Genomic DNA, 20868 nt, shown 5'->3' with positions numbered 1-20868 from the left:
CCCAGCCTCACAGCTCTACAGTCACAGCCTTACAGCTCTACAGTCACAGCCTCACAGCTCTATAGTCACAGCCTTACAGCTCAACAGTCACAACCTCACAGGTCTACAGTCACAGCCTCACAGCTCTACAGTCACAGCCTTACAGCTCAACAGTCACAGCCTCACAGGTCTACAGTCACAGGCTCACAGCTCTACAGTCACAGCTCTACAGTCACAGCCTCACAGCTCTACAGTCACAGCCTTACAGCTCTACAGTCCCAGCCTCACAGCTCTACAGTCACAGCCTCACAGGTCTATAGTCACAGGCTCACAGCTCTACAGTCACAGCTCTACAGTCCCAGCCTCACAGCTCTACAGTCACAGCCTTACAGCTCTACAGTCCCAGCCTCACAGCTCTACAGTCACAGCTCTACAGTCACAGCCTCACAGCTCTACAGTCACAGCCTTACAGCTCTACAGTCCCAGCCTCACAGCTCTACAGTCACAGCTCTACAGTCCCAGCCTCACAGCTCTACAGTCACAGCTCTACAGTCACAGCCTTACAGCTCTACAGTCCCAGCCTCACAGGTCTAAAGTCCCAGTCTCACAGGTCTACAGTCACAGCCTCACAGCTCTACAGTCACAACCTCACAGCTCTACAGTCACAGCCTTACTGCTCAACAGTCACAGCCTCACAGGTCTACAGTCACAGGCTCACAGCTCTGCAGTCACAGCTCTACAGTCACAGCCTCACAGCTCTACAGTCACAGCCTCACAGCTCTACTACATAGGGCTCAGATCCAAAGTAATGCACTTTACAGGGAACAGGGTGCCATGAGAGACACAGACAGTGTATCTACTCCACAGTAACATTCCACCACCCTACCTCACAGACACAGTGTATCTACTCCACAGTAACATTCCACCACCCTACCTCACAGACACACCCAGTGTATCTACTCCACAGTAACATTCCACCACCCTACCTCACAGACACAGACAGTGTATCTACTCCACAGTAACATTCCACCACCCTACCTCACAGACACACCCAGTGTATCTACTCCACAGTAACATTCCACCACCCTACCTCACAGACACAGACAGTGTATCTACTCCACAGTAACATTCCACCACCCTACCTCACAGACACAGACAGTGTATCTACTCCACAGTAACATTCCACCACCCTACCTCACAGACACAGACAGTGTATCTACTCCACAGCGTCAGCAGTGTATTATTTTCTGCTGCGGTGACTCCCGGTAAACACACCGACCTGCTGACCTGCAGTGCTATCTTTAAAGACCAGCTAGCTACAGTAGTCAGTCAGGACCCAGGAATGAGGCTGGCTAGTCAGTTCAGAGAGCATATTTCACTAGCCTGGGGCCATAACGGTTTGTGCTTTATAGACACCTCCAATGGCTGTTGTCATAGGAGTTGGCAAAACAGCACAAACAGATCTGGGACCAGGCTAATACCTCACCAGTTGGCTAGAGACTGGAGCATGGTGCCATTCTACAGCTGATGTTCTCTTGTTACGGACAGATTATCAACACTTTGGATATGAGCCAGGATCACAGTTATATCAGCCACTAAAAACCTAGTCAATCAGGCATCCAATCAAGTCAAGTATCTAACTTGGATTATATGTATTGTAGTTTTGGGACTATTCCATGTATTATATTTTACCTGGCAAACTAAATTAAGAGCAGCAAGAGTCTCAGGAAGCATTTGACAAATGCATTGATCCAGGTCTGGTTTCCCTTTTGAGTTGTCTCAGTACCAACCTCCTTAGTGGGTTGTCTCAGTACCAACCTCCTTAGTGGGTTGTCCCAGTACCAACCTCCTTAGTGGATTGTCTCAGTACCAACCTCCTTAGTGGGTTGTCCCAGTACCAACCTCCTTAGTGGGTTGTCCCAGTACTGACCTCCTTAGTGGGTTGTCTCAGTACCAACCTCCTTAGTGGATTGTCTCAGTACCAACCTCCTTAGTGGGTTGTCCCAGTACCAACCTCCTTAGTGGGTTGTCCCAGTACTGACCTCCTTAGTGGGTTGTCTCAGTACCAACCTCCTTAGTGGATTGTCCCAGTACCAACCTCCTTAGTGGATTGTCCCAGTACCAACCTCCTTAGTGGGTTGTCCCAGTACCAACCTCCTTAGTGGATTGTCTCAGTACCAACCTCCTTAGTGGATTGTCCCAGTACCAACCTCCTTAGTGGGTTGTCTCAGTACCAACCTCCTTAGTGGGTTGTCTCAGTACCAACCTCCTTAGTGGATTGTCCCAGTACCAACCTCCTTAGTGGATTGTCCCAGTACCAACCTCCTTAGTGGATTGTCCCAGTACCAACCTCCTTAGTGGATTGTCTCAGTACCAACCTCCTTAGTGGGTTGTCTCAGTACCAACCTCCTTAGTGGGTTGTCCCAGTACCAACCTCCTTAGTGGGTTGTCCCAGTACCAACCTCCTTAGTGGATTGTCCCAGTACCAACCTCCTTAGTGGATTGTCCCAGTACCAACCTCCTTAGTGGATTGTCCCAGTACCAACCTCCTTAGTGGATTGTCCCAGTACCAACCTCCTTAGTGGGTTGTCTCAGTACCAACCTCCTTAGTGGGTTGTCCCAGTACCAACCTCCTTAGTGGGTTGTCCCAGTACCAACCTCCTTAGTGGATTGTCCCAGTACCAACCTCCTTAGTGGGTTGTCCCAGTACCGACCTCCTTAGTGGGTTGTCCCAGTACCAACCTCCTTAGTGGGTTGTCCCAGTACCAACCTCCTTAGTGGATTGTCCCATACTGACCTCCTTAGTGGATTGTCCCATACTGACCTCCTTAGTGGATTGTCCCAGTACCTACCTCCTTAGTGTCCCCTCCATCATAAGGAGCCCAGGTCAGTTTGTAGAGGACGATTCCCGGAGCAGAGTGACCCCAGCTGACCCGGAAGCTGTCTGCGGTGACCTCACTGGCCTGGAGGTCAAGAGGGCCTGGCACAGGGTCTATTAGAGAGATCAAACAGCATCATCAGAACAGGAAGATCAGATATAACATGAAGTAAAACACACATCACTTCTGACTGGAAGAACTCATACTACAGTCCTATTCTGACCTGGTTAGTACCAATAGTGAGAACTCATACTACAGTCCTATTCTGACCTGCTTAGTACCAATAGGAAGAACTCATACTACAGTCCTATTCTGACCTGGTTAGTACCAATAGTGAGAACTCATACTACAGTCCTATTCTGCCCTGGTTAGTACCAATAGTGAGAACTCATACTACAGTCCTATTCTGCCCTGGTTAGTACCAATAGGAAGAACTCATACTACAGTCCTATTCTGACCTGGTTAGTACCAATAGGAAGAACTCATACTACAGTCCTATTCTGACCTGGTTAGTACCAATAAAATAGCTCCTAAAGTGCAAACCCTGCTCATCTGGCACTACTCTAAGAAACTCTGATTGGTTCTTACCGGTGGTGAAGCTGCCAGAGAGGGCTTCTGATTGGCCCTCGTCGTAGATCCCAAAGATGGCTACCTCATACTCCCTTGCAGACGTCAGGTCATTCAGAGTCCAGGACGTGACTGGACCCACATCCACCTAAGGGGAAACAGAGACACACAGTATTGACAGAAGAGAGAGAGAGAGACGCACAGTATTGCGAGAAGAGAGAGAGACACAGTATTGACAGAAGAGAGAGAGACGCACAGTATTGCGAGAAGAGAGAGAGACACACAGTATTGACAGAAGAGAGAGAGACACACAGTATTGCGAGAAGAGAGAGAGACACAGTATTGACAGAAGAGAGAGAGAAGAGACAGAGACAGACAGACAGGCAGGCAGGCAGACAGACAGACAGACAGACAGACGGACAGACAGACAGACGGACAGACGGACAGACGGACAGACGGACAGACGGACAGACGGACAGACGGACGGAGAAGGAAGTCAGATGTAATATATGGATAACTCTAGGTTAAATCCCCTAGTCTTGTTCTAGGTTAAATCCCCTAGTCTTGTTCTAGGTTAAATCCCCTAGTCTTGTTCTAGGTTAAATCCCCTAGTCTTGTTCTAGTTTAAATCCCCTAGTCTTGTTCTAGGTTAAATCCCATTGTCTTGTTCTAGGTTAAATCCCCTAGTCTTGTTCTAGGTTAAATCCCCTAGTCTTGTTCTAGGTTAAATCCCATAGTCTTGTTCTAGGTTAAATCCTCTAGTCTTGTTCTAGTTTAAATCCACTAGTCTTGTTCTAGGTTAAATCCCATAGTCTTGTTCTAGGTTAAATCCCATAGTCTTGTTGTAGGTTAAATCCCATAGTCTTGTTCTAGGTTAAATCCCCTAGTCTTGTTCTAGGTTAAATCCCCTAATCTTGTTCTAGGTTAAATCCCATAGTCTTGTTCTAGGTTAAATCCCATAGTCTTGTTCTAGGTTAAATCCCCTAGTCTTGTTCTAGTTTAAATCCCCTAGTCTTGTTCTAGTTTAAATCCCCTAGTCTTGTTCTAGTTTAAATCCCCTAGTCTTGTTCTAGGTTAAATCCCCTAGTCTTGTTCTAGGTTAAATCCCCTAGTCTTGTTCTAGTTTAAATCCCCTAGTCTTGTTCTAGTTTAAATCCCCTAGTCTTGTTCTAGTTTAAATCCCCTAGTCTTGTTCTAGGTTAAATCCCCTAGTCTTGTTCTAGGTTAAATCCCCTAGTGTTGTCTCTCACCTCATCAGTCTTTAGCCCGTCAGTCTTGACGTACATGATGCGGTATCCTGTCACCTTCCTAGAGGCAGCTTCCCATGACAGTTTGGCTGAGTTGTGGTCCACCTCAGAGAACACAAGGTTCTTGGGAGGGCTCAGTGGTACTGCAGACACAAAGGGGTTAACTCAAAATGTCATGTTGAAGAGATCAATCAATCAATCAAATGTATTTACAGAGCCCTTTTTCCATCAGCAGTTGTCACTTAGTGCTATACAGCTACAACGTCTGAAGACAGCTATATCTGTCCTCAGGAAGACCTGCAGTATATCTGTCCTCAGGAAGACCTTCAGTATATCTGTCCTCAGGAAGACCTACTGTATATCTGTCCTCAGGAAGACCTTCAGTATATCTGTCCTCAGGAAGACCTGCAGTATATCTGTCCTCAGGAAGACCTGCAGTATATCTGTCCTCAGGAAGACCTGCAGTATATCTGTCCTCAGGAAGACCTGCAGTATATCTGTCCTCAGGAAGACCTGCAGTATATCTGTCCTATTTGTCCTCAGGAAGACCTACAGTATATCTGTCCTCAGGAAGACCTTCAGTATATCTGTCCTCAGGAAGACCTTCAGTATATCTGTCCTATTTGTCCTCAGGAAGACCTACAGTATATCTGTCCTCAGGAAGACCTGCAGTATATCTGTCCTCAGGAAGACCTGCAGTATATTTGTCCTCAGGAAGACCTACAGTAACTCTGTCCTCAGGAAGACCTTCAGTATATCTGTCCTCAGGAAGACCTGCAGTATATCTGTCCTCAGGAAGACCTTCAGTATATCTGTCCTCAGGAAGACCTTCAGTATATCTGTCCTCAGGAAGACCTGCAGTATATCTGTCCTATTTGTCCTCAGGAAGACCTACAGTATATCTGTCCTCAGGAAGACCTTCAGTATATCTGTCCTCAGGAAGACCTTCAGTATATCTGTCCTATTTGTCCTCAGGAAGACCTACAGTATATCTGTCCTCGGGAAGACCTACAGTATATCTGTCCTCAAGAAGACCTGCAGTATATCTGTCCTCAGGAAGACCCACAGTATATCTGTCCTCAGGAAAAGACCTGCAGTAGATCTGTCCTCAGGAAGACCTACAGTATATCTGTCCTCAGGAAGACCTACAGTATATCTGTCCTCAGGAAGACCTACAGTTTATCTGTCCTCAGGAAGACCTTCAGTATATCTGTCCTCAGGAAGACCTACAGTATATCTGTCCTCAGGAAGACCTGCAGTATATCTGTCCTCAGGAAGACCTTCAGTATATCTGTCCTATTTGTCCTCAGGAAGACCTACAGTATATCTGTCCTCAGGAAGACCTACAGTATATCTGTCCTCAGGAAGACCTGCAGTATATCTGTCCTCAGGAAGACCTGCAGTATATCTGTCCTCAGGAAGACCTGCAGTATATCTGTCCTCAGGAAGACCTGCAGTATATCTGTCCTCAGGAAGACCAGCAGTATATCTGTCCTCAGGAAGACCCACAGTATATCTGTCCTTTATCTGAATATTTTACAGTAGGTTTAAGAGGACACTTACAGGTGGTCTGCTGGCTAGTCATAGGATCGCTAGCTTCTTCTCCATACATGGCATAGACTGTCACAGTGTACTCTGTAGCAGGAGTCAAGTCCTCCAGCTCCAGATCAGTTACTGCATCTGACACCTTCATCTGTTGGTTTAAAGGGGGAAATGGGAAAGCAAGGCATCACTGAAGGTCCAGATGACACAGTTGTGTGAGTCCCAAATTACAACCTATTCCTTATATAGTGCACTACTTGTGAAGTGGACTAATGTAGTGGACTATATGGGGAACAGGGTACTGTTGGGACTCAAGCCAAGACGCACCATCTGGAAGCCTGATTAGCATGGAGAATAATTCCACATGAAACATGTAACTTCTTTGCACTGTCTGAAAACAGCTTTACAGAATGTACAGTATTATTTCTGAGGCACACAATACTGTAGAAAAAGCAGAGTCGTTTATCTTGTGGAATAGTCCGGCCCGCGGCCCACACAGAGAGTTTGGTTAAACCAAAGTTCCCCATAATATATATATATATTAGAAACTCAATCGGAGTCTCAACTTGCTGTTGCTAGGTAGAACAGTAGAATACACAAGGTGCAACTTCTACATGTGGTTGTGCATCATCAGTTTTCTCTTGTTATGTCAGTCACTGATAGTCAGCCAATTAGCCCAGTCAGTTAGTTTAGCGGACAGCTATCTAAACTTGCTATCATGGTTGAAATACCGACCAGGGGCCCATTGATTTTGTTAGCCAGTGTCGCTCAGATATCATATTAAAAAATGCAAAAATACACCCTATGGCAAAATGTAAAACAGCTAATTTCCCTCTCTGCCCCATGGCAAAATGAGTAGAATTGCATGAAATTAGTTATAACATTGCTAAATCTTCTCTCTGCCCCATGGCAAAATGTAGAATTGAAGCAAACTTTCTTTAAAACTGCAACATGTTCTCTAGAGACAGGGACAGGAACAGATACATGGACAGAGATAGGGACAGGGACAAAGACAGAGACAGGGACGGGGACAGAGACGGGGACGGGGACAGGGACAGAGACAGAGACAGAGACAGGGACAGGGACAGGGACAGAGACGGGGACAGGGACAGGGACAGAGACAGGGACAGGGACAGAGACAGAGACGGGGACGGGGACAGGGACAGAGACAGGGACAGAGACAGAGACAGAGACGGAGACGGGGACGGGGACGGGGACAGGGACAGGGACAGGGACAGAGACAGGGACGGAGACGGGGACGGGGACGGAGACGGGGACAGGGACAGGGACAGAGACATGGACAGAGACAGGGACAGAGACAGAGACGGGGACAAAGACAGGGACAGAGACGGGGACGGGGACAGAGACAGGGACAGGGACAGAGACGGGGACAAAGACAGGGACAGAGACGGGGACGGGGACAGAGACAGGGACAGGGACAGGGACAGGGACAGAGGAAGTCCTCTTATTGAGGCCTCTCCTTCCTCCATGACACCACCAGATCCAATAAGCCTCTGGAGCCTCCAGATCACCAGGGTGCTGCTGGAGGTTCAGTTCAGCACCAGATCTACTGACACAAGGCCTCCCATCCCCGGTGGTCCTGTGGTTTAGGAACTAGGGATTATCATGCTGTATTTCATCAGGAGAAAAGAGACACGGACCACCAGCAGCCCCTCCAGGAAGAACCCTCCCCCAGACCGATCCCACACAGGCTCTCGGCCCTCCGGCTGGGGTACCTCTTTCTCGTCGGAGGCCCCGTCCTTGGTCAGGGGGGCGTATAGGACCATGTACCCCGAGACGCCCTGCACACCGCTCCACCGCGCCCGCATGGTGTTGTGGGTAACGTCGTACAGCTCCAGGCCGTTCACCATGGGGAGAGCCACTGAGACACACGTGAACACACGCAGGAACGCACACACACAGGAACAAACAGACACATACACACAGATACACACAGACACACACAGACACACAGAGAGAATTGGGTTAAACCCAGGTGAAAGAGTATGTTTACACACATCCAACTTGGCCCAGGAGTTGAGGGAAAAAAGAACAAGTATAGAAAATAGTCTTGCTGACAATGAGAAGGGAGGTGGACTCACATGTGGTCTCGCTGCCACGAAGTGCCTCGCTAGCTGTGCTGGTGTAGACAGCAAACACAGCTAACTGGTACTCTGTTAAGGAGTTGAGATACCGCAGAACCACAGAGTTCTCTGTGCCGTCCACCACAGCCTGGGAGAGATACAAAGAGACTGGGTCAAAGAGATACACAGAAATACACAGATACTGGTTCAGTGAGATACACAGAGACTGGGTCAGAGAGATACACAGAGATACACAGAGATACACAGAGACTGGGTCAGAGAGATACACAGATACCGGGTCAGAGAGATACACAGAGATACACAGAGACTGGGTCAAGAGATACACAGATACTGGGTCAGAGAGATACACAGAGATACAGAGAGACTGGGTCAGAGAGATACACAGATACTGGGTCAGAGAGATACACAGATACAGAGAGACTGGGGTCAGAGAGATACACAGAGATACACAGAGACTGGGTCAGAGAGATACACAGATACTGGGTCAGAGAGATACACAGAGATACAGAGAGACTGGGTCAGAGAGATACACAGATACTGGGTCAGAGAGATACACAGATACAGAGAGACTGGGGTTAGAGAGATACACAGAGATACACAGAGACTGGGTCAGAGAGATGCACAGAGATACACAGAGACTGGGGTCAGAGAGATACACAGATACTGGGTCAGAGAGATACACAGAGATACACAGAGACTGGGTCAGAGAGATACACAGATACTGGGTCAGAGAGATACACAGAGATACACAGAGAGACCGGGTCAGAGAGATACACAGATACTGGGTCAGAGAGATACACAGAGATACAGAGAGACTGGGTCAGAGAGATACACAGATACAGGGTCAGAGAGATACACAGAGATACAGAGAGACTGGGTCAGAGAGATACACAGATACTGGGTCAGAGAGATACACAGATACTGGGTCAGAGACATACAGAGAGACGGCCAGAGAGATACACAGAGATACACAGAGACTGGGTCAGAGAGATACACAGAGATACACAGAGAGTGGGTCAGAGAGATACACAGATACAGAGAGACTGGGTCAGAGAGATACACAGAGACTGGTTCAGAGAGATACACAGAGATACACAGAGACTGGGTCAGAGAGATACACAGAGATACACAGAGAGACTGGGTCAGAGAGATACACAGATACAGGGTCAGAGAGATACACAGAGATACAGAGAGACTGGGTCAGAGAGATACACAGATACTGGGTCAGAGGGATACACAGAGACTGTGTCAGAGAGATACAGAGAGACTGGGTCAGAGAGATACACAGAGACTGGTTCAGAGAGATACACAGAGACTGAACATCTCGAGTCAATACATTCAGAAAAGTTGTCCTGAACATCTTGAGTGAATACATCCAGTAATGTACATTTTTCAAGGAACACAAACGGAACCTGGAACGAAAGTGATCCATACTGTTCCGGAACAGAACCGTTATTTTAAAGCATGAGGACTGGTTAATAACGTAATTTTATGTTCCAGCCATTTTTTTCCAGCCCCACAAAAGAATGCAACAAAGCACCTATGCAAAGCCCTCACTCTGTCACTCAGAAACATATTCCAGTGTCTGCCTGCAAGTTGAAAATCTTTAACTGTGGCGTGTTTAGACTACCTGCCCCTCCCCCTCAGACACAGAGGCTACTGTACTGACGTTACAAGCTTGATTCAGAAGATAGGGAGAGAGATTTTTAATTGGCTAGAGAAGAATGGATAAACTTTTTCAATGTTATTTAATGATACTGTAGGCCTAGTTATCACGTTTAACGTTGGATTTACTAACAACAAAAAAGTAAGACGTGTTTTTAATTCTGGTGCCACTCTACACACACAAGCTTGTTAGCTAGCTCAAAGGACATTCAAAGTTCCTCCATAGAAGCCGCTCTTCCTAGGTAGAATTCTGTGGACCTGTGTCAGATAATGCACTTCATAACAAGATGCCCAGCTCTTCGAGCCTCCTCCTCCACCCTCTCTTGCTCTCTCCCCACCCGCAAAATGTCAGTCGCATCTTGCCTGTTCTATCTGCACTGATTGGTGAAGTCATTTAATGAGCTAAATGTAAACAACTGTCTATTTCAAAGGTTAAAAAAGGAACAGAAATGAAAAATATAAACTGGTACTTTGAGGTTTGAACCGGTTCAGAACTTTATTTTTATGGTCAGAACAGTGGAACGGAACGGAAAAAATTGTGATTCTATTCAGAACGAAACGATTTGAAAATAATTTTGGTTCCAACCCCTTGGTTTCACCTGCAGCAGATGGACATAAAAAACGACTGGGTGGGAGAGTAAGATGGAGTGTGTATACCTCTTCAGGCCGTCCTCCCTGGGTAGCAGGGTAGTACACCACACGGTACTTCTCTACACCGCCGGGAGCGTGACTCCAGGACACCCTGAAACTCCTGGCTGTCACCTCTGATGTCACTAGGTCCTGAGGGGCTCCCTGTGTCTCCTGTCCTGCAGACTCTCCTAGAGGAACAGACATTCAGATAGTACAGGATAGCATCATCTAAGGTGAAAGACTGTACAGTATACTGTATGGACATGTTGATGTCCCTCGGTCCTGAGGAGCTCCCTGTGTCTCCTGTCCTGCAGACTCTCCTAGAGGAACAGACATTCAGATAGTACAGGATAGCATCATCTAAGGTGAAAGACTGTACAGTATACTGTATGGACATGTTGATGTCCCTCGGTCCTGTGTCTCCTGACTTGCCGTCTCCTCTGGAGAGACATTACAACGGATCGTTAGAGAATGTATGGTCTGGAAAGTTTGTACTGTACACTCTAAGAAATAAAATATGCTATCTAGAACCTAAAAGGGTTCTTCGGCTGTCCCCATAGGAGAACCCTATGAAGAACTATTTTTGGTTCCAACTAGAACCGTTTTGGCTCCAGGTAGAACCCTTTTGGGTTCCATGTAGAACTCTTTCCATAGAGGGTTCTAAATGGAACCCAGAAGGGTTCTACCTGTAACCAAAAAAGGCATTCCTATGGGGACAGCCGAAGAACCCTTTTGGAACCCTTTTTTCTAAGTATGTATGTTTAAGTGCATATTTATTCAGTATACACTACATATGGGCAGCATTATGATGATTCTGCATGATGATTAAGTATGAAGTGTATCAAACAGACAGAAGTTATTTCAGCTCAGATTTGTAGTGACAACCTGAGGACTGCTCAATATTAAAGACTAGGCACTATGTCTAAGTGAATGAGACAGTATGTACTGTAAAGATATACAGCAGTATGAGGACTGAAGACTGGACACTATGTCTAAGTGAATGAGACAGTATGTACTGTAAAGATATACAGCAGTATGAGGACTGAAGACTGGACACTATGTCTAAGTGAATGAGACAGTATGTACTGTAAAGATATACAGCAGTATGAGGACTGAAGACTGGGCACTATGTCTAAGTGAATGAGACAGTATGTACTGTAAAGATATACAGCAGTATGAGGACTGAAGACTGGGCACTATGTCTAAGTGAATGAGACAGTATGTACTGTAAAGATATACAGCAGTATGAGGACTGAAGACTGGACACTATGTCTAAGTGAATGAGACAGTATGTACTGTAAAGATATACAGCAGTATGAGGACTGAAGACTGGGCACTATGTCTAAGTGAATGAGACAGTATGTACTGTAAAGATATACAGCAGTATGAGGACTGAAGACTGGGCACTATGTCTAAGTGAATGAGACAGTATGTACTGTAAAGATATACAGCAGTATGAGGACTGAAGACTGGGCACTATGTCTAAGTGAATGAGACAGTATGTACTGTAAAGATATACAGCAGTATGATGACTGAAGACTGGACACTATGTCTAAGTGAATGAGACAGTATGTACTGTAAAGATATACAGCAGTATGAGGACTGAAGACTGGGCACTATGTCTAAGTGAATGAGACAGTATGTACTGTAAAGATATACAGCAGTATGAGGACTGAAGACTGGACACTATGTCTAAGTGAATGAGACAGTATGTACTGTAAAGATATACAGCAGTATGAGGACTGAAGACTGGACACTATGTCTAAGTGAATGAGACAGTATGTACTGTAAAGATATACAGCAGTATGAGGACTGAAGACTGGGCACTATGTCTAAGTGAATGAGACAGTATGTACTGTAAAGATATACAGCAGTATGAGGACTGAAGACTGGACACTATGTCTAAGTGAATGAGACAGTATGTACTGTAAAGATATACAGTAGTATGAGGACTGAAGTGTCAACGTCTTTGCTCTCGGATTTGATTTGTTCACCTTTGATCTCCTTGTCCTGCTCCTCTACCCGTTCACAGACTATCTGGGTCAGTCCCTCTACGATAGAGCTCATGATGCTGAAGTCTGCCACGTTGTACACATGAGTGTTGTCAGGCTCAGAAGCTATGGCCCTCAGCTCATTCTCATCAGCATTCTTTACACCTGCACACAGGGAGAGAGAGCACTAAGATCAAGATCAAGATCAAGATTAAGATTAAGATTTAGATTAAGATTTAGATCAAGATTAAGATCTAAATCAAGATTTAGATCTAGATCAAGATTTAGATCAAGATTAAGATTTAGATCAAGATTAAGATCTAGATTAAGATTTAGATTAAGATTGAGATCAAGATTTAGATTAAGATTTAGATCAAGATTTAGATCTAGATTAAGATTTAGATCAAGTTTAAGATCTAGATTAAGATTTAGATCAAGATTTAGATCAAGATCAAGATTTGGATCAAGATTTAGATTTAGATTAAGATCAAGATCAAGATCTATCCGTTTCCTTTTGTTTCCCTTTACATAACACAAAATATGTCACCATGTCAGCCTTTACCTCTAAAACAACATTCATGGCACACTAACTGTGTCCTGCTGACAACATCAAGTCCCACAGCATGAATATACTGTGCCTTCGGAAAGTATTCAGACCCCTTGACTTTTTCCCCAAAATGTTACATTACAGCCTTATTCTAAAATGTATTATATAAAAACAATCCTCACCAATCTACACACAATACCCCATAATGACATCACAATACCCCAAAATGACATCACAATACCCCATAATGACATCACAATACCCCATAATGACATCACAATACCCCAAAATGACATCACAATACCCCATAATGACATCACAATACCCCAAAATGACATCACAATAACCCATAATGACAAAGCGAAAACAGGTTTTTAGATATTTTTGCAAATAAAAAATAATAAAAAAATACCTTATTTATATAAGTATTCAGACCCTTTGCTATGAAACACGAAATTGAGCTCAGGTGCATCCTGTTTCCATTGATCATCCTTGAGATGTTTCTACAACTTGATTGGAGCCCACCTGTGGTAAATTCAATTGATTGGACATGTTTGGAAAGGCACACACCTGTCTAAATAAAGGTCCTACAGTTGACAGTGCATGTCAGAGCAAAAACCAAGCCATGAGGTCGAAGGAATTGTCCGTATAGCTCCGAGACAGGATTGTGTCAAGGCACAGATCTGGGGAAGGGTACCAAAACATTTCTGCAGCATTGAAGGTCTCCAAGAACACAGTGGCCTCCATCATTCTTAAGTGGAAGAAGTTTGGAACCACCAAGACTCTTCCTAGAGCTGGCCGCCCAGCCAAACTGAGCAATGGGGGAGAAGGGCCTTGGTCAGGGAGTAACCAAGAACCCTACGGTCAATCAGACAGTGCTCTAGAGTTCCTCTGTGGAGATGGGAGAACCTTCCAGCAGGCTGTCATGTAAAATGCACATGACAAACCGCTTGGCGTTTGCCAAAAGGCACCTAAAGATTCTCAGACCATGAGAAACAAGATTATTTGGTCTGATGAACTCTTTAGCCTGAATGCCAAGCTAGTCAGCATTGCGGCAAAGATGAACGGAGCAAAGTACAGAGAGATATTTGATGAAAACCTGTGCCAGAGCACTCAGGGCCTCAGACTGGGGCAAAGGTTCACCTTCCAACAGGACAATGACCCTAAGCACACAGCCAAGACAACGCAGGAGTGGCTTCGCGACAAGTCTCTGAATGTCCTTGAGTGGCCCAGCCAGAGCCCGGATTTGAACCCAATCGAACATCTCTGGAGAGACCTGAAAATACTTCAACAAAGTACTGAGGAAAGGGTCTGAATACTTATGTAAATGTCTTATTTCAGTTGTTTATACACTGTAGATCTCCTAAAGACACCATCATGTGTTCATACTACAGTAAGGACAACAAGGCCTTGAGTCCTACCGATGGCGAAGAGTTCGATGCCAGCGTCCCTCAGGCTCTGGGCAGGGGGGATCACGTCATCCTGGGACTTCCCATCTGTGATTAGGATACCGACTTTGGGTACGCCGCTCCTGGAGCCTGACTCCGGCTTGAAGCTGTTCTCCAGGATATAGGTCAGGGCCAGGCCTACAGAGATACACAGAAATACACAGATAGACTGAGTGGACAAAACATTTGGAACACCTGCTCTTTCCATGACAGACTGACCAGGTGAATCCAGGTGAAAGCTATGATCCCTTATTGATGTCACTTGTTAAATCCAATTCAATCAGTGTAGATGAAGGGGAGGAGACACGTTAAATAAGGATTTTTAAGCCTTGAGACAATTGTGACATGGATTGTGTGCCATTCAAAGGGTGAATGGGCAAGACAAAATATTTAAGTGCCTTTGAATGGGGAGTGGTAGTAAGTGCCAGGCGCATCAAGAACTTCAATGCTGCTGGGTTTTTCACACGCAACAGTTTCCTGTGTGGATCAAGAATGGTCCACCACCCAAAGGACATTAAGGGCAACTTGACACAACTGTGGGAAGCATTGTAGTCAACATGCACCAGCATCCCTGTGGAACGCTTTAAACACCTTGTAGAGTCCCATGTCCTGATGACCTGAGGCTGTTCTGAGGGCAAAAGGGGGTGCAACTCAATATTAGGAAGGTGTTCCTAATGTTTTGTACACTCAGTGTACCCAGATACACACAGATATGTAAAGAGTTACACAGTTCAGTTACACAGTTACACAGTTATACAGATACACAGATAGACAGTTACACAGATAGACAGATAGATAGCTACAGAGATAGACAGCTAGACAGCTACACAGATAGACAGATACACAGCTTGACAGCTACACGTATAGACAGATAGACAGCTACACAAATAGACAGCTAGACTGCTAGACAGATACACAGCTAGACAGCTGACAGCACAGAAAAAATAAATAAATGTATGAAATTGTATGAAATGTATGCATTCACTACTGTAAGTCGCTCTGGATAAGAGCGTCTGCTAAATGACGTAAATGTAAATGTAAATGTACACAGCTAGACAGCTACACAGCTACACATATAGACAGATAGACAGCTACACAGATACACAGATAGACAGATACACAGATAGACAGATAGACAGATAGACAGATACACAGCTACACAGATACACAGATACACAGATAGACAGCTAGACAGATACACAGCTACACAGCTACACAGCTAGACAGATAGACAGATACACAGATACACAGCTAGACAGATACACAGCTACACAGTTGGACAGATGGACAGCTACACAGCTACACAGACAGACAGACAGACAGACAGACAGACAGACAGACAGACAGACAGACAGACAGACAGACAGACAGACAGACAGACAGACAGACAGACAGACAGACAGACAGACAGACAGACAGACAGCAACACAGATAGAAATCTGCACAGATGGACAGATGGACAGATAGAGAGCTACACAGATAGACAGATGCACAGATGGACAACTAGACAGCTACACAGATAGACATCTGCACAGATGCACAGCTACACAGATAGACAGATACACAGCTAGACAGCTACACAGACAGCTAGACAGCTAGACAGACAGATACACAGATAGACACAGTTCCCTGATGATGGCTCCACTGGTTGATACTTCTAAAAGTCATATAGCCTTCCCTCACTAACTCTTGTTACCCTTAACAAAACGCTTTATATTCATGCAAAAATCTCTAAACAGATTTCAATAGGTCTGTGTAGATTGTGTATTAAGCATTGCTAAACATCCCCCTCTAGGCTAAATCTATTGTGACCTTTCCATAGCTGTCATTAGGGATACAGGCAGAGAGCTCCTGGTGTAGTGTACCTGTCAGTGTGTTGCCTCCCTTATAGGGCAGGTTCTTCACAGCATCCAGGACTGCATCTTTAGTGGTGAAGGCATTCAGATGCCACTCTATCCTGGGGTCCCCACTGTACTGGGCCAGACCTGGGAGGGAATACAGTACAATACAATAATTATTATTTCATTTTAGGATAAGTACATAAGGGAATATACTTCACACCTGCATTTGACCAGGCTAATGAACCCTGTGACAGTACAGTACAGTAAGGCTATTGAACCCTGTGACAGTACAGTAAGGCTAATGAACCCTGTGACAGACCAGTACAGTAAGACTAATAACAGACAGTGATGCTAGTGCTTACCTATCCTGGTCAATAACAGACAGTGATGCTACTGCTTACCTATCCTGGTCAATAACAGACAGTGATGCTACTGCTTACCTATCCTGGTCAATAACAGACAGTGATGCTACTGCTTACCTATCTTGGTCAATAACAGACAGTGATGCTACTGCTTACCTATCCTGGTCAATAATAGACAGTGAAGCTACTGCTTACCTATCCTGGTCAATAACAGACAGTGATGCTACTGCTTACCTATCCTGGTCAATAACAGACAGTGATGCTACTGCTTACCTATCCTGGTCAATAACAGACAGTGATGCTACTGCTTACCTATCCTGGTCAATAACAGACAGTGATGCTACTGCTTACCTATCCTGGTCAATAACAGACAGTGATCCTACTGCTTACCTATCCTGGTCAATAACAGACAGTGATGCTACTGCTTACCTATCCTGGTCTGGTCGATCCCGACGCTGAAAGCGTTGACCAGGTTCTCCAGGAACATGCGGACCAAGCGGAAGTTGAGCCTGCCGATGCTCCAGGATCCATCCACCAGGATCACTATGTCAGCTATGGCCTGAGTCGTACAGACAAAAGGATCTGCTGGAAAGAGGGTAATACAGGAGAACATGGATCACTATGTCAGCTATGGCCTGAGTCGTACAGACAAACAGCTCCACTGCAGGACAACCAGACAGCGGGAGAAAATGACATCAGAAAACAATATGCCAAGAATGGAGATAAGTAGAGGGAACATTCGGTCAGAGTCCATGAATGACAACGTGAATATCGGGAGACTTTTGGTGTGCAGATTTGGTCCAAGACAACAACATTAATGCAAAATGTACTTCAAAATATGGGAAAGAAAGAAACCTTTCCAGATGGTATTTGTCAAGGTAAGTTTTTATTGAACATTCACACTATAGAACAGAGAGACAGAAACGACATCACACAGCAGACGCATAATGTAAAGGACAGAGACATTAAGCAGTCTGTTTGTAACACTAATGCTGTTGCTGTATCATCCCAGATAAGTGGTGTTTTTTAACATCACTTGTTTTTGAGAAGGAAGCAGCAGAAAAAAGGCTGTAGAAGAGATTCTACCACGGTGGGACGCTGTCCAGACCAGGCAGACTTCAGCTTAGAGTGCGTGGGAAATCGACCTCTCTAGACGCCAGCTCTGGGAGAGATAAGAGTTTTAGTTGTTAAACACACACACACACACACGCACACACACACACACACACTCCAACACACTGGGTTAATGGAAGGATTCCGCAGCAGTCAATAAATCAGGTTTAGGGAGGACTACAACTGCAGTGTAGAGGACTACCCCATCCCCTCTCTCAAGACATTCCTTTATTTAACATACGCCATTGTATTGTAATGTAGTGTTGTGTAGTGTAGTGTAATGTATTGTAATGTATTGTATTGTAATGTAATGTATTGCATTGCGATGTATTGCATTGCATTGTATGGTAATATATTGTATTGCATTGTATTGTATGGCAATGTATTGTATTATAATGTAATGCATTGTATTGTTGTGTAGTGTAGTGTAATGTATTGTAATGTATTGTATTGTAATGTAATGTATTGCATTGCGATGTATTGCATTGCATTGTATGGTAATATATTGTATTGCATTGTATTGTATGTTCATGTATTGTATTGTAATGTATTGCATTGTATTGTATTGTAATGTATTGTATTGCATTGTATTGTAATGTATTGTATTGTAAAATATTGTATTGCAATGTATTGTAATGTATTGTGTTGTATTGTATTGCATTGTATTGTATTGCATTGTATTGTATGGTAATGTATTGTATCGTAATGCAATGTATTGTAATGCACGGTATTGCATGGTAATGTATTGTATTGTATGGTAATGTATGCATTGTATTGTATTGTAATGTATTGTATTGTATTGCAATGTAATGTATTGTAATTGTATTGTAATGTATTGTATTGGGGCAGTGCAGACAGTCGTGCTGTATTACCTTCCAGCAGTGAAGTGATAGAAGTGATGGATGTTCTGTGAAGTTCAAACACCTTCCAGACATCAAACAATCAACTCTGGAGGAATTATAAAACAACTACATTCAAATAATGGAGTTTTGTCATTTGTAATAGTAATGAATTATCTAAAGATTAATTTATTGATGTTCGTCCTCTGAGGATTACCTTGCTGGCTCAGGTCTGTTTAAATTTGCCTTTGATTCTCTGAACAATCATTTTAAAGGAGAGGAGAGGAGAGGAGAGGAGGGGAGGGGAAGGGAGGGGAGAGGAGAGGAGAGGAGAGGAGAGGAGAGGAGAGGAGGGGAGAGGAGGGGAGGGAAGAGGAGAGGAGAGGAGAGGAGAGGAGGGGAGGGGAGGAGAGGAGAGGAGAGGAGAGGAGAGGAGAGGGGAGGGGAGGGGAGGAGGGGAGCGGAGGGAAGGGGAAGGGAGAGGAGAGGAGAGGGTTGTTATGGGAGCTTCTTCTTTTATTTACTTCAGCAGAACAAACACCACCACCCACTGTGTTGAGAGTTGTCTGTCGTCTCTGCCTGCCTGCCTCCATTCATCCCTCCCTCCACCTCTTCCTACAGTCACCACATCAAAGGAACCCCCAGGTTAAAGTGAGACCCTCTAGAGGACATTGAGTAGTGAGTAAAGACCTGCAGGGGACAAGCTAAACTAAAACCATGGTTGTCATGAGTCCCCATCACCATGACACAGCAGAATCCCAATGTCAAAGCTGAGGCATGGGAGACTCCTACATGTCCTAATTTCAGGGATCCTGAAGAAAAGCCACTTAAGTTTAGTCAGAAGTTTACCCTTGGTTTTCTGCCCCGGCTGGCTGGCTCTCAATTGAAAGCCTCAGTGTGTGGACCCTGTTTGAGCTGCACATGAAAGAGCAAAGCAGCTGATGGCTTCAGTTTATCACTGCTCCCAGTAGCACGGCCCCAGTCTACACATCAAACACAGCAGACTGGGCCAGGCTGGGCTGGGCTGGGCTGGACAGACAGACAGACAGACAGACAGACAGACAGACAGACAGACAGACAGACAGACAGACAGACAGACAGACAGACAGACAGACAGACAGACAGACAGACAGACAGACAGACAGACAGACAGACAGACAGAGAGTCCTCAACGGGACACATTCCATCTGGTCAGTCCAAGACTGCTGCTGAGAGACGCAAGGTGAATGTTTAGTCTGTGTCCCTGTGTCTGACCTAATGGCAAGAGGAGAGCTGACTAACTACAGGCCCCCCGTTAGGTCCCGTATTACACTAATAATAACAGCCTGTAAAGTAATTATCAACTCATTACAGAACATTCAGAAAAAGGTTATTTGATGTCAAGTTTTACCAAAACCAAATGTGGCCAAGTCATTAGAGTGGTGGGGCTGTGGTACATGAGCTCCACCATAAAAACTAAATACTAATATAAAGTCATTAGAGTGGTGGGGCTGTGGTACATGAGCTCCACCATAAAAACTAAATACTAATATAAAGTCATTAGAGTGGTGGGGCTGTGGTACATGAGCTCCACCATAAAAACTAAATACTAATATAAAGTCATTAGAGTGGTGGGGCTGTGGTACATGAGCTCCACCATAAAAACTAAATACTAATATAAAGTCATTAGAGTGGTGGGGCTGTGGTACATGAGCTCCACCATAAAAACTAAATATTAATATAAAGTCATTAGAGTGGTGGGGCTGTGGTACATGAGCTCCACCATAAAAACTAAATACTAATATAAAGTCATTAGAGTGGTGGGGCTGTGGCACATGAGCTCCACCATAAAAACTAAATACTAATATAAAGTCATTAGAGTGGTGGGGCTGTGGTACATGAGCTCCACGATAAAAACTAAATATTAATATAAAGTCATTAGAGTGGTGGGGCTGTGGCACATGAGCTCCACCATAAAAACTAAATACTAATATAAAGTCATTAGAGTGGTGGGGCTGTGGTACATGAGCTCCACCATAAAAACTAAATACTAATATAAAGTCATTAGAGTGGTGGGGCTGTGGCACATGAGCTCCACCATAAAAACTAAATATTAATATAAAGTCATTAGAGT

The 20868-nt window shown here is 44.7% G+C and overlaps 1 protein-coding gene across 2 annotated transcripts in view; it reads right to left on the bottom strand.

Annotated features, from left to right (window-relative positions):
- Positions 1–20868, bottom strand: part of LOC115190915 (collagen alpha-1(XIV) chain) — a 214877-nt gene that overhangs the window by 137252 nt on the left and 56757 nt on the right. For both annotated transcript variants that reach the window (XM_029748950.1, XM_029748951.1), the window contains exons 6-16: positions 17233–17388; positions 16466–16585; positions 14574–14738; positions 12609–12770; positions 10642–10802; positions 8317–8446; positions 7951–8096; positions 6236–6365; positions 4676–4815; positions 3447–3573; positions 2832–2971 (exon numbers count right to left, since the gene is read on the bottom strand). In XM_029748950.1, coding sequence (XP_029604810.1) covers positions 2832–2971; positions 3447–3573; positions 4676–4815; positions 6236–6365; positions 7951–8096; positions 8317–8446; positions 10642–10802; positions 12609–12770; positions 14574–14738; positions 16466–16585; positions 17233–17388 — 1577 coding nt within the window. The remainder of the gene's footprint in view (positions 1–2831; positions 2972–3446; positions 3574–4675; positions 4816–6235; positions 6366–7950; positions 8097–8316; positions 8447–10641; positions 10803–12608; positions 12771–14573; positions 14739–16465; positions 16586–17232; positions 17389–20868) is intronic.

Source organism: Salmo trutta, unplaced genomic scaffold (genome assembly GCF_901001165.1).
Source record: "Salmo trutta unplaced genomic scaffold, fSalTru1.1, whole genome shotgun sequence".
NCBI classification, from domain to species: domain Eukaryota; kingdom Metazoa; phylum Chordata; class Actinopteri; order Salmoniformes; family Salmonidae; genus Salmo; species Salmo trutta.
The sequence above is the reverse complement of the archived record's forward strand: the minus strand, read 5'-3'. Positions and strand labels throughout refer to the sequence as shown.